We start from the raw sequence: 13,701 nt of genomic DNA on the forward strand, positions 1-13,701 counted from the left end.
ATGTTGAGGAAATGTGATATTCAGCATGTCTCCAGAAGGGGGCAGTTCAAAGAAAAGATCTGAGTCACAATGGGAATTGAACCCATGACCTTCCATACACCAAATGCATGCTTTAAATCCACTGAGTTATTGGGTGACTCCTTGCCCCAGTTATTCAAAGAATGGATAACTTTATCCACAGGATAAAGTTGATTAGTACCCACTATATAAAATTATCTACTCTTTGAACAACCAGGGCCTGGCAAGATACATGTATTTTCATATGGGATACAAATCCAAATGGTTCACAACAGGGGCAATCTTTAAAATTTGCTGTATTTTTGCAAACTTTAGTTGTTCATTTTTCCAGTTATTACATGACTTTATTTGACTCAAAAATTGAGTAAACATACATACTGGCAAGTCATATAAGTATATTGGAAAGAGTTAATTCTCTGATCTGTCATTTGTGTCATTTAAAAAGTGCCCATGTCAGACATGGCACAGCATTCATGATACTATAATGAACTGCTAGAAACATGGTCTCTTAAAAGTGCGTCTCAACTATCACTCTGGGTTCTTGCATTTGATGTTTAATGATTTCTCAAAGACTTGTATAAAAGAAATTTATGTCAACAGTTTCTGGTCTTCAGTTATAAAAATTAGGCTTCATCAAATCCACTAATCATCTGTAGCTGGAATCTGAATTTAATAATTTTCCCAAAATGAGAACATAAAGTGTATCAATGGAGAGTGATCAGAATTGTGAATGCCTATATGCCTGTGATGGCTAAATGTCTGCAATGATACTATAAGCCATGTCTGCATTGAGGTGACTTTTTATTGTATATTGATCATTGCTTGCCTGTCGTTCACCTTAAGCTGTTTCCTCCTAATGGGAATAGTCAGGGACTGCGTTTAGTGCCAGTACACGACTGGATTCTTTTTGTAGTGTGTTGTCTCACTGTCTACTTTAAAATAATGGAAGGTCTGGTTCCATCTCTTCTGTGAACTGAGACCCCACACATGTTCCTAGAAAAAAGGACAACTGCTTTATGCCATTAAGCAAGTTTGTAGTAATGAAAATTACAAAAAATAAATCATCAAACATGCAACAATTAAATATCTTATTAGCTGTAAATAGACCAAACTAAATTCCAGGTCATTGTAAGCAGCTTTCCAGCTAGTAGCGCGCTATTGACAGCACTATTCATGGTAACAAGTGCATCTGATAGGGCAATGGCATGCAAGCAAACTCAGTGATCCAAGGAGTAGAGGTTGTACCGCTATTGAAGCATTATTTGAGGATTTATTGTAAACATTACAGTTGTAATGATTGGAACGTCTTGCCTAGTAGAAAAGTTCCTTCTCTGTCCTGACTGTAAGTTTCCTAGGTCAACACAAATAGGCCATTTCCGAGTTGCTGTGAACCTCATTATGAAAGCGAGACTAAGTGCAAAACCTTTCATATGAAAATTAGTTTTGTTTGCATCTGAAAGCAAACTAATTTTCATAAGGGAAACTTTGCACTTAGCCTCGCTTTTAAATGAGGTTCAAAGCAACTCGGAAATGGTCTATTGTTTTTCTTATGGATCAAAGTGGAGCTCTTTTTCCCCCTCACTCTTAATCATTTATCTTTTCTGGTATCAACGTCTGGGTTAATATTAAAAAAATCAAGATAAAATGAAGGTGATAAGAAACTGTTTCAAATTAATTTGTACAGGGAGGATAACATGGAGCACGAACTTGCTACAGCTGGAGGTATAATTATTTCACTCACTTGTAGTATTTGTTATTGTAAGGTCACAACAGTTCTTGTAACGTAGAATTCAACTTGTAAAAGAGAATGGTCACCTCATCTACTGCTCTAGCCTTAACCCTGCAATTGAACAACTGTGATATGCTTTAACTATTTCACCTGGTCTTTTTTAAGTCTGTGGGAGCCAACTTTGTAACTTAAAAAGCTTAAAGTTGTGACAATTAAACTGTACAGTGTAACTATATATGGCACATCCAAAACTGTTTCCTTCGATTTCCACAAAATGGGGTGATGTCACATGATGTAATAATTGCTTATTATTTCTGAAGGACCAGTATCTTGGAGGCACACAAAACATTACTTAAGGTAGATTGTTATTCATTTACAAAATGATATCCATCATTAATAATGCTAGCCAACCCCAGATGGAATTGTCATTATCACCAGTTCGTTCTCTCAGAGTGGAAATAGGCTGGGAAAAAAATTTTGTTATGTATTTTAAAGCAAATATTGGCCATTATTCGCAGCTTTGGCTTAAAATAGAAGACCTGAAATATGGCTTTGTGGCTATTGTAACAAGCTTCTTGAAAAAGTTAACATTTGTGTTTTTTGTCAGTTATATCGGGGGCTTTCTTTACAGATTTTGAACTTCAAGCTGGATTGGTGGAACTTGTTTTCCGTCTGATTCCTCCTGATGTCAGACAAGAGAAGGCTCAACAGTATTTCAGCAGTAACTCTGTAGCTCAGGCATTTAGTGATATCACCAGTTCAGAGTTTGAAGCAGTAAGTTCAAAATTTACTATATGGTCATAGCACATTTTCTTTCTTTTTAGAGACAAATCCAATCTATTAGCACAGAATACAACACAGTCATAGTGGTCAAAACACAGGGTAGTTGGTCTATTTTTGCATACAAAATAATCTGGACCTCTTTGTCTTATTTAACAGGAAATTCAGTTGGCTTGTTTTATCCACCGAAGCTGTTAAAGCCCGGCCAAACCAATGCAACATTGTCCAACGTTGTAGAATCCAACATGTTGCACTCGTTTGGCTACAATTTTGCACGATGTTGCATGAGGTTGGGTGTAGTGTTGAACGAAGTTTGATTTCCATCAAACATCGTCTTCAACATCGTCCAACATTTCTTTTGTTCTCACGTGTGAACAACAATGTTGCATTCGTTTGGCCACCTTGTTCAACATTGTTGAACGCACCCATGCCCACTAAGCTGACTTTGCGGGTATCTTTATCCATGACCATGATTTGTTCTTTATATTTGCTTTGCGCGTTTGCACTCAGAACTTTCCGCTTGGAAATTTTAATTCCTTTGAGTATGTTAACTTCAAGCAGTATAAGCTCAAACGAACCCCGCACGTGTCTTTTCTCTCTCTTCCTACTGTAAGTCTTCCTGTGGGCACAGTTCTGTACATCTTACATTTACTCCTCCTCTTAAACAAAAATGTCTTCCACGACATTGGAAACATGAATGGCGTTCAACACCAAGGGATCGGCCAGTAGGCTGAACAAGGCCAACTGGGATGTGATGACACGACTGGATATGAATAGGTGGTTGTAACTGTACTCCATGGTGACACAGCCATAGGTTTCTGTTGATTGAAAGCTGTGCAAGCGTACACTAACGGCTGGTAATGCGTCTTGGTGGTCGCCTCTATCGCTTTGGTCGTTGCCATCCAGGTTTTGTTTCATCTGTCATAACATTTTGGTTGCTGTTTTGCTGAGGAAGGCTAGGTTCTGGATAACGGGAATGGACAGTAGTGGGAGCTGGCTGTTCCACTGGTAGAGAGTTGCAAGGCGGCAAAGGTTCCTGTGAATCGGCCTTGTGCGATCATCTTAGTTCTCTGGTTTTATTATTTTATTTTGATGTATGGCTGAACTCCATACACTAGTACGTTGCCAAGTGTTCTTCTCACCACGTGTACATGGTCTTATCAAAGTGCCCTCAGTTTGCCAGGTCCCACTCGTTCACTGAGTTTGCGGACTAGAACTCTATCACCAGGCTCAAGGAAAGCTGCATTGGTTCTGCGATCATACCGGTCCTCATTCTTGGTAGCCAAGTGCTGAGAATATTTTCCATTTTTTGCTGTTCTGGGTAGCTGGTAGGTGTGAAGGGCTGATACAAGCGACAGTGATTCTTGGGTGGCAAACAAATGACAAGAAGAAGGGTGAGTACCCTGCTGCCTCATTCCTTGTAATGTTGTAGGCAGGCACCGTCTTGTTGACATGGTCCTTCCATCGAGATTTCTGTGACTCAGGTAGCGTACGTAGCATGGCAAGGAGGGTTTTGTTGGACCTCTCTGCCCTGCCATTCCCCCGAGGATATGACATCGAGTTGTGCGAGTGTGAGTTGTTCCACAGTATTTTTCCAAGGTATGAAATAGCTTGTTTTCAAATTCTTGGCCTTGGTCGTGGTGAATCTGGCTGGAGATCCCAAAGCGGGGGATAAAACCATTGAACATTTTCTCTGCAGCGGTTCGGGCCAACTTGTTCTTTGTACATCATGCTTGTGCATATCTTGTAAAATGATCAATTGTGACAAGTACATATTCATATCCTTCACTATGGATTCCGACTGCAAACAAATCAATTGATGATTAGTTCAAATGGAGCTGAGGAAGTAAGATGCTGTAATGGTGCTCGATCAACACAGTTGGGCCTTCTCTGTTTTAAACAACTGCAGTTCTATATCCCTTTGCATTCGTGGCCAGAAAAATCTATCCTGCGCAAGTTGGAACACTCGACTGGAACCTAGGTGCCTCATTTCATTATGGAGTTGTTTCAGGACTTCACGATGATACTTCTGTGATAACAGAAGCTGAAGATTGTCTCCTTTCCTTCCTCGTAAGATCTGGTCTTCACCCAGTATGAGTCAGTTCCAATTTCCCGCCTAAGGATTCTTGTACCTTCTATTTCTCCTTCCCTGTGCCAGTGATGTCGAACTGGAAATAAGCAATTTCACTCCACCTAGTGGTGTCCAGTTGCATTGAGGCGGGCCGATGTCAGTATATATGTCAAGAGGGTGTTGTCTGTGTAGACTGTAAAACCCAGGGAATAGAATAGATAATCGCGAAAATGTTTGCACATGGCTAGGAACTCGAGTTTTCCAGCAGGTAAATGGTAACCCTTCTCTGCTGAAGTCAAGGCCCTAGATCCATAGCCAATAACGCTCGATACCTTTTTGTCATCTAGCCCATCCGCTGAGGGGTCTGTATGGAAAATGGATGGTTGGTTGTAGTCTGGACATGCTAAGATGGGTGATAGTATCAAACAGGTGATTTGGTGTTCTAGTGCTTGTTGGTGTTGCTTACTCCAAATGAAAGGTGTCTTAGATGATAACTGGCCTTTAGGCTTGCTCCTTGGTGAAGATCGAATCTTTTTACCATTTTCGTTACCATCCTTTAGCAGGTCAAACAGTGGTTTAGCAACACGAGCAGAGTCTTGTATATCCCATCCTAACAGCTTTCCAATATCATCCAGAAACCTTACGTTTTGTAACTGCTTCCACATAACCTGGGTCTGGGCAACAACCCTGTTCTGATACGATGGAACCCAAGTAGTGTACTTCTCGCTGAAACAACTTGCACTTGCGAGGCTTTGACTTCACCCCCTTAAATTGGAGTCGTTCAACATGTTCTTCAAATTATCGACTTAACATGATAATGTCATCTAAGTAGGATATGCAAATCTCATAGCATAACCCCTCTAAACAGCTCTCCATGAAGCATTGGTAAAAAACTTGTTAATCCAGATGGTATTCTGATCCACTGCTGTTTTTCATTTCTTTTCCTTGCAATGTTTTTGTTGCAGTGAGTATTGCATGAGGGAAATCAATTTGTACTTCTTGCAACAGTTGCAGCAACAAAAATATTGTGAGGCATTCATTTCCGGGCCTGTTACACCAAGCAATTTTTTGTGTAACTTGTGTCACACCAAAATTACAATACACATGTTCACGAAAAACATTGCCTAGCCACTTCAGATATCAGTCAATCAATCGTCATGTTGTCATGGTTACAATGATGATGTTGGTTGTTCTAAAACTTTATGATCTCCATGTGTGGAATGAAAAAGGTCATCAAAGGAATTTCATTGAAAGTTCTTGTTCGTCTTGTGCTTGGTTTCCTCTTGTTAGACAGCACTGTACCTGTCACATCAGATGTTCTTTTATACTTTTATACTTTCCTTATGTCTGTAGGGCTGTCGGATCTTCCTTAACATTTTGAATGAGAGTCAGAAGGAAAAGCGAAGGTATAGTACAGCTGTTGGTGTTAATTTTTGGAAGAGTGCCTTTTATCAGATTTTTCTAACAACTCGTGAATATTAAGTAGCTGGAAAGTGTAGCTTCTTCTCAAAAAGTATTGTATAAAACACAATTGCTCTAAAAACAGGAACCTCAATTTCACCCTGGCTATAGTTTCCTCTCCTGAGTCCCCTAGAACCATCTTAAATCATTTATGTTGTTGTTGTTTCATCAGATGTAGTACTTTTGTCTTTCTAACACCAATGTGTACATCGTTATTTCAATTTTCTTTTGACAGTGTGACTTCATTTCCTTGCTATTCAGCTAAATTTGGAACAGCAGAGGTGGGTAGTGATCAAAAGTTCCATGTGCAACTTTCGAAGTCTAATAGTGTCGTGATACTATCTGATAATAAAATGATCTCATACAGAATTTATTTTTAATATATCGAGTGTTCCAGTGGGTGCGTACAACTCTTGTCAATTGAAGTGATATTTACCTAGAGTTGAACAGAGCTGGCCAAGATTTCCTGTAAGCAACGACGATTAGTTTACGCCGTTGCTTTAAACTTTTTAGTTGTTCAGAGTACTCTCCTGATCTTTTTCAACATCATTCTATGGCAGCTTGTAAATATACATGATTTTGCTTTCAGCATAACGTAAGGACGGTGCCTACTTTTGTTACTGCACATACGTTCTGCACATCTCGAGATTCTCAGGTTCCCTATAGGTTGGGGCCCACTAATACAGGGATATTTTTGCGCGTTTTAAAACTATGCGGAGAAAGCAGAACTTAGCAAATGCTCTTGGTATCCAAAAAGAAAATTTGGGGATATTACCATGCATTTTTCAGAGATAATAATTTCAATTTGGAAAAACATGCCATACATTGCTTTGTATTTTACTGTTTTTGAGAATAATAGTTGCTTCATTATCTTTAACAAATGCATGGTTATTTCAATAGCCCTCTCTAAGATCTTCGTTACCCGCATAGTCATAAACCACACAAAAATACTTCCTTAGTAGTATGCACCGTCCTTAAAATATAGAAATGAACTTGATACTAAATTTTACTCTTGGTACGTCCAATTTTCACTATACAATATATCTGTGCCGCAGATTCGTTAGATATGAGTCACCATACCACTGTATCAAACAGCCTTAGTCCTCTTGAGGTCTATAAGCAACTTTGGTTGGCATTTTTATCATAAGAGTCTACTGTAAAACAAATGCTTGCAAATGAGAAGTCTTTTAGTAATCTCTTCAGAATACAATGGTTCACCCAATTTGATTTGAGAAGGGCTGTCGTTGCTGACTGCATATAAGGAAGCTGAAGTCATCTGCAGACCAAAAAGCCAAATTTATAACAGTTCAGTTTGATTACAGTACATGCAGATTACATCATCTAATGAACAATTTTTCCTATTTTGTAATTTGTTTAAGCTATCATGGAGGGTTGGCTCAGATTCCTTTAAAGTTTGCATGTTTCAGTCATCAAAATTCACAGTGACCTTATGTTTCATAGGTGTACCAACCAATGGATCCTAAAATACAAGACTTTTGGGTGGATTTCAACTTGAAAAGCAAGTCTATCTCACTGTTTGCTGAGGAGAAGGACACTGAAGGAAATTACCAGGTTTAGTTTAGTTTATTTCATTATTATTTTTTGTTTATTTATTACCAGTATTTTTAATTAGGGAATAATTGCCACTGCCAAAGGAAGATTTAAACCATGCATTTTAAATTAACATAGAAGTTGAAATTCACAGGATCTCTAGAGAAGCTATAAGGCCAGTCAATCTGAATTTTTTATGGTCATGATCAAACTTATGGCCTCAATTTATCTCACTCTTTTGCATAAGTGGGTGGTCCACTCAGCAGTATACACCTGTACTGAACGTGTTTCGGGGAAGTTCCAAAATATTGATCTTTTGCCACAGGAAACCCATGTGGAGTAAAATCACAATTAAAAAAATTAAAAAAAAAAAAACATTTGTATCATCTTTCTTTCTTTTGAAGTAAAATATAATGAATTGCAGATGAAAGAATCGATAAATCGGAACAACTTCCGTTTAAGCCTGAATTTTTATCAGGCTTTTTTTCGCAACTGTTTAAGTTGCATACATATCTGCAGTGGTCTCTTATTTATTCATTCCTCATCCACAGCTCAAATTTATGTACTATTTCATATTTTTCACTTCCGTTTCTTCATCTCTTTGGGACTGGTATCGCAGAGGTCATGGGGTTGAAACTAGAGCAGCCTGAATTTTATTTAGGCTCTCTTTTCGCAACTTATTAAGTTGCATACATAACTGCAACGGTCTCATAAATTCATTCCTTCATCCACAGTTCAAATATATATGTATGTCATTTACTTTATATCCCTTCACACCTGACAATCTAATGTCTTCGCTTAATGAGTTCCAGTCTTAAGCTTAAAAAGCTAGTCTTTGGCTTCCCCAGTTGCGCCTTCTTGCTGGTAAAGGTAATTTACGTTTGTTTCTTGTGTTGTATTTATGAGTTTCTTGGGAGGTCTTAAGATTCACGTCTGAAGAGCAGAGACCGTTCATGCACTTAAATATGTGCAGGCATCTGTTATAGAAACGTCGTACCGTAAGCTTTCTACATTCTTATGTCTTCAAAGCGCCAGTAGCTGACGAATGGAGGCTGCGATCGAGAATTACTTTAGCTGCCTTATTCTGTGGGATCTCAGGATTTTCCATTAACACGATGTTGTCTTTATCCCCCTCCCCCCCCCCCCCCCCCAAAAAAAAAAGATGAGGTCGCCATAATCGAAGTGGAAACACCAGACTATTGTAGAACAGAAGCCGTGCCGAGTGTGGTAGTAGATACTTGATTCTCTTCAACAGTCCAAGGGGTTTGTTGATCATACAATGATCGACCCCCAGTTGGCTTGATAGCTCAGTTGGTCCAGGGCTGCCCCAGTATCGCAGAGATCATAGGTTCGAATCATGCCCAAGCGGGCTGATGCCTTAATTTGTTTCCAGGCTTTCTTTTTGCAACGGCTTAAGTTGTGTACATAACTGTAATGGTCTCTCATTATTTTATTCAAAGTGTATTCTTCATGTGGCTGCCCTATGCAACGCACTCCAAACTTGGTGTTGACATTCATTGGCAGTGAGCTATCCCAGCAAAGACACTAGTGAGGTGTTGGTCTTTATACAGCCGATGTGAATGAGAATGTGGAGAATTCATGAATATAACGGCAGTGAAGGGCAATGTCTGAAACGTTTGTTTTCCTAAGCTTACAATACACACAGGGCTGTCATTAAGCTTTGGAGAAGCCAGCTTCACAAGGAAAGTAGCCGTCCGTAAGGAAATGAAAGTCTAGCACTATTGTTGTACTTTAGTCATTTTCAAACCCTAGGTAGCTGGCTATCTTCATGTAGTTGCTAGCCGAAATAGCCTGCTACCTGCTACTAAGGACAGCCCTGTTACACTGCTGACGTACAGTGTGACCGTTTTTGCAGAGACCATTTTTGTGGACATTTCTCAAGAACATCCAGCCGTACTAGTTGAGTAGAACAAAACGTCGCCTGCATTTAGGAGCAAATTCAGCCTTACGTTTGTTAAGTACCATGATATGTTAACTTCCCAACAAAAACGTAACAGAAATTGATTTCTTAGTTGGTGGTAGGAGAGTTGAAAAGGCAGACTCAAAAGATTAGCGATGCGCGTCATCTTCTAGTTTTGGTGCACTTACGAAAATGGTGCAGAGACCCGCTTCTGTGTAGACTTCCATAAGCTTAACTTCCAACTGTAGGAGATTCATATCTCATTCACAAAAGTGGCATTATTATGTACAAAAATGTTTTTGTGCAAGGAATGTACAGTATGTCTCCTTCCTTTCTTTACAAATTGTTTGTTTTTCGTAGGACGAGAACTTATGGGAGACAGTGCTGATTAAGGCAGAGAATGTCAAGGACTATCGCCTGACGGGTACTGCAGCCACTTGCATCAAAGCAACTGTTGACAGTTTACTCAAGTTTCTTTCCTTATATTTTATAACATAATTACCCCTTTGATATTTGGATTTCAGGAACTAACAATGACGAGATTGCACTGCTATTAAAGATGCAGTTTGCTGCCTCCACTTTGGTTAATTTTCTTCCTCATAATCCCAGTCAGTACATCAAATTTTCTTTTAATGGAGATTATATCCTTTGGTATACTAGACTTTTATGGTTCATATAGCTTAGCTAGTGATGTTTTGTTGTTGTTTTAGCTTAGTGATGAATTCCATATATACTTTTTATCTTCCGTCTGGGGTCAAGAAGTTGTGTTATGTTAAATGGGTAATGTTTCTATCTATAGTCTAAAATTTTAAGTTATGGACGCACAAAGGGAGGGTTTTAGATCACTTGAGAATTGCAACATTGTTTACGTTTGCACTCTTTTTATTAACTTGCCAACCTTTCTTATGCACCCATTTTATGTTTTAACATAACCGGAAGCAAAAACTACAGTGTAGTTGGTTGAAATCCGTATTTATAGCTCTCTAGAAACATAGACATCTTCACCATCCATCCTCACTTTGCAATGAGATCTGGCAGACAGGCGAATGGCCCACTCCTTTGACTCAGTCATTAATCATCACTCTTCCCTCTGTGGTGAGGTTTCAAAACCGGAAATCCTTGTATGAGCTGTACAAATGACTACAGCACTGTCCAAGTTCAAAACGACCTAGAAGGAGAAAAGCATCACCGTAAAGTATATGATCAGACTCCACCGTGCAATAGTTCTCTCTATTTTTCTGTACGCATGTAACTGTCATCAAAGTTGTTGGGCATTTCCTAAAATGACGATTTCACCAACGAACATATCCAACAACATATTGCTCCATTTTAAGATCTCCTGACAACAGTGAAGAGAAAGACTTGAGAATGTGTGGTCAAAAGATCCACTGGCCTTACCAAATCCATCCTTTAAGGCACTGCGGAAGGAAGAAAAAAAGCAACAGGCAGGGAGACGATTTCCTTACATAAAAGAGCAGTAAGTCCTTTGCTGAGACCCTGGCACAAAACCAACAAGGGTGGAGTAAACTTGAATAAGGTTCCCCTTCACCCCTCTCTCCGACTGATAGTTGCAGCTGTGCGGTGCATGGCCTGGGTACCAGGAAATGACGCACATGTGCTCTTCCTCTTCGTTTCGAGGCTCATTTCGGCCATCCACGTTGTTCTCTTTCTCCTCTTCTTTACCGTTATTTATTTCTCCTACCTTTTGCAAGTCAAACCATTGAAAATAAATGATGGAACCTCGAACAATGAACCTTCATTTCTGTGAGTTTGTCGTTCCAACTTTTGGAATATTTTGCAGGTGATGCTCACAATCAAAGGTACTAGTCATGACCGCCTTCTGTTGTCTTTAGACTACAAAATATCGAGAGGTTAGTGGCGAATGCTGTACCAAAAACAGCTGTCTTAAAAGGACACTTCGTCTGAGTTTTTAAAAGGGTTATTCAGTGAGTAGCACTTCTGCGAACTACTTGTGTAGTAAAACTGTTTTATTTTCTCCTACGCGTTTCGTGTGACTAGCGCACACTTCATCAGGGAGTTTTACAATACTAACAAGTATGCCTATATTTATACCTAGCACAAATAAAGGAATTTTACAAATGATAAAAACACACCTACGGATAAGCGTGGCAAAGCTACGCCTGTATTTGCGTTCAGGAAATAGGCGGCAAGAATTTTAAATGCGTGACATATTTTGAGCGTTACATAACTAGTTGGGGTCCGGAGTTTTAGCTAAAACTCTGGACCCCAACTAAATGCGTGACATATTTTGAGCGTTACATAACTAGTTGGGGTCCGGAGGTTTAGCTAAAACTCTGGACCCCAGCTAGTTATGTAACGCTCAAAATATGTCACGCATTTAAAATTCTTGCCGCCTATTTCCTGAACGCAAATACAGGCGTAGCTTTGCCACGCATATCCGTAGGTGTGTTTTTATCATTTGTAAAATTCCTTTATTTGTGCTAGGTATAAATATAGGCATACTTGTTAGTATTGTAAAACTCCCTGATGAAGTGTGCGCTAGTCACACGAAACGCGTAGGAGAAAATAAAAAAGTCTTACTACGCAAGTAGTTCGCCGAACTGCTGCTCACTGGATAACCCTTTTAAAAAATACTGATGCTATGCGTAATGGTGAAAAAATCAACTGACGCAACGCCAAAGTAGTTCTCGAGGCAACCGTTTTTACAGCAATGAGTAGGAGACCACTATCTCCCAAGACCTGCTGGATTTCGCAATCAAGGCACTCTACAAGGCCCTGACCAAGGAAAAGTGGGAGGAGTTGACTACCTCTTATCGTCATATTAAGGACTCGGAGTCTCTGGTGCTGGCATGAAAGAAGATATGAAGAAACGACACAGTTGCACAAAAACTAAGAAGCTTCTTACCTTTGATGATGGTCTTGCTGAACGCCAGTCTCCCGTTATAGCGGTAGCAAGCCCCATCGTAGCAGCCCTGTCAGTACTCAGTGATGTAGGCGGGGAAGATGAGAGTGATGAAGGATGCAAGAAACGATCTATTGGAGGATGCTCTCGGTCTACTCGACATTGCCAACTTCTGGCTGAATTCCTGGAGGCAAAAGCGGTTTGCTGAGTTTCTTACTGAAGTGGGCAAACATACCTTGTAGGACTGTATCCCCACAGATAAGTACCTCTTCCCGGATAAATTTATCAGTAATCCCCACTGCAAAACGCCAGTTCAAACAACCCTACAGAAAGGATCAGTCCTTTCATTCAGATTACTGCTCCACTGACAACCGCTGCACTGGAAGAAAACGGAAATGGGGATATGGCTCAAAATCTTACCACCAATTCCCCAAGCGTAATAAAACAGAAGAATCTTCCTCCCAGCTCTCTGGTACCAGACCCAGTTCCAGCTGACTATCTGCTCCCAGGTCTATAAACACTCATCCACTCACATTTACAGTGGAAAAGCTGGGCTTCCTGGTCAAGGAAGAGAAATGTTCAGTCACCCCGTGCCAGTGTATTGTCTTTCTAGGGGCCCAGTTGGACTCGACAACAATGACACTCTCTTCCTTATCAAAAGCTAAACAGCAGTTTGGACGCATGTCAACTTCTCTTTGTTCAGAGGAGTTGGTCAATGAGGACTCTGTCCACTCGGATTGGACGCATGAGTCATGGTTCTCAGACGGGGATCATGCTTGCCCCAGTTCATTACAGAGGTCTCCAGCGCTTACACCTACAAGTAGTGGCCCAGTATGACCATGGGAGGAAAGTGATAATCCGTTTAACCTATCGGGCCCTGGAGAACCTGGAGTGGTGGGTCTCTGAGAGCAAACATCTGAATGGCCTTCTAATTTAACACCACCCTGTGGATGCTACCATTTGGACCGGTGCTTCTAGGAAGGGCTGGGGCGCAGCGTACGAGGGATTATCTATCGGACAGGGGCAACTGGAATGTAAAAGAAGCTACGAAGGCACACATCAATGCCTTGGAATTACGACCTGCGGCTCTACCCTTAAAGGCACTAAAACCCAGTACCTGTTGATAATTTTAGTACATAGAGAATGAAAGATACTCCGAGTATGTTCATTGTTTCAAAATATTTAGACAAAAAATGACAGGAAAAAGTTGCGGTTCAGTACGAACTATACCATCATCAGACTAGCAACAATTAGAAAACGAAACAAAAAGTATACTCATGAGAAAA

General features: G+C 40.1%; 1 protein-coding gene across 4 annotated transcripts in view; it reads left to right on the forward strand.

The window, feature by feature from the left end:
• LOC146464510 (uncharacterized) overlaps positions 1-13,701 on the forward strand; it is a 46,773-nt gene that overhangs the window by 8,781 nt on the left and 24,291 nt on the right. For all 4 annotated transcript variants that reach the window (XM_085129698.1, XM_085129699.1, XM_085129696.1 and 1 more), the window contains exons 8-14: positions 1,703-1,740; positions 2,379-2,521; positions 5,952-6,004; positions 6,295-6,340; positions 7,521-7,631; positions 9,892-9,955; positions 10,056-10,182. In XM_085129698.1, coding sequence (XP_084985824.1) covers positions 1,703-1,740; positions 2,379-2,521; positions 5,952-6,004; positions 6,295-6,340; positions 7,521-7,631; positions 9,892-9,955; positions 10,056-10,182 — 582 coding nt within the window. The remainder of the gene's footprint in view (positions 1-1,702; positions 1,741-2,378; positions 2,522-5,951; positions 6,005-6,294; positions 6,341-7,520; positions 7,632-9,891; positions 9,956-10,055; positions 10,183-13,701) is intronic.

The sequence above is a fragment of the Pavona decussata genome, unplaced genomic scaffold (genome assembly GCF_977016875.1).
Source record: "Pavona decussata unplaced genomic scaffold, jaPavDecu1.1 SCAFFOLD_163, whole genome shotgun sequence".
Taxonomy (NCBI): domain Eukaryota; kingdom Metazoa; phylum Cnidaria; class Anthozoa; order Scleractinia; family Agariciidae; genus Pavona; species Pavona decussata.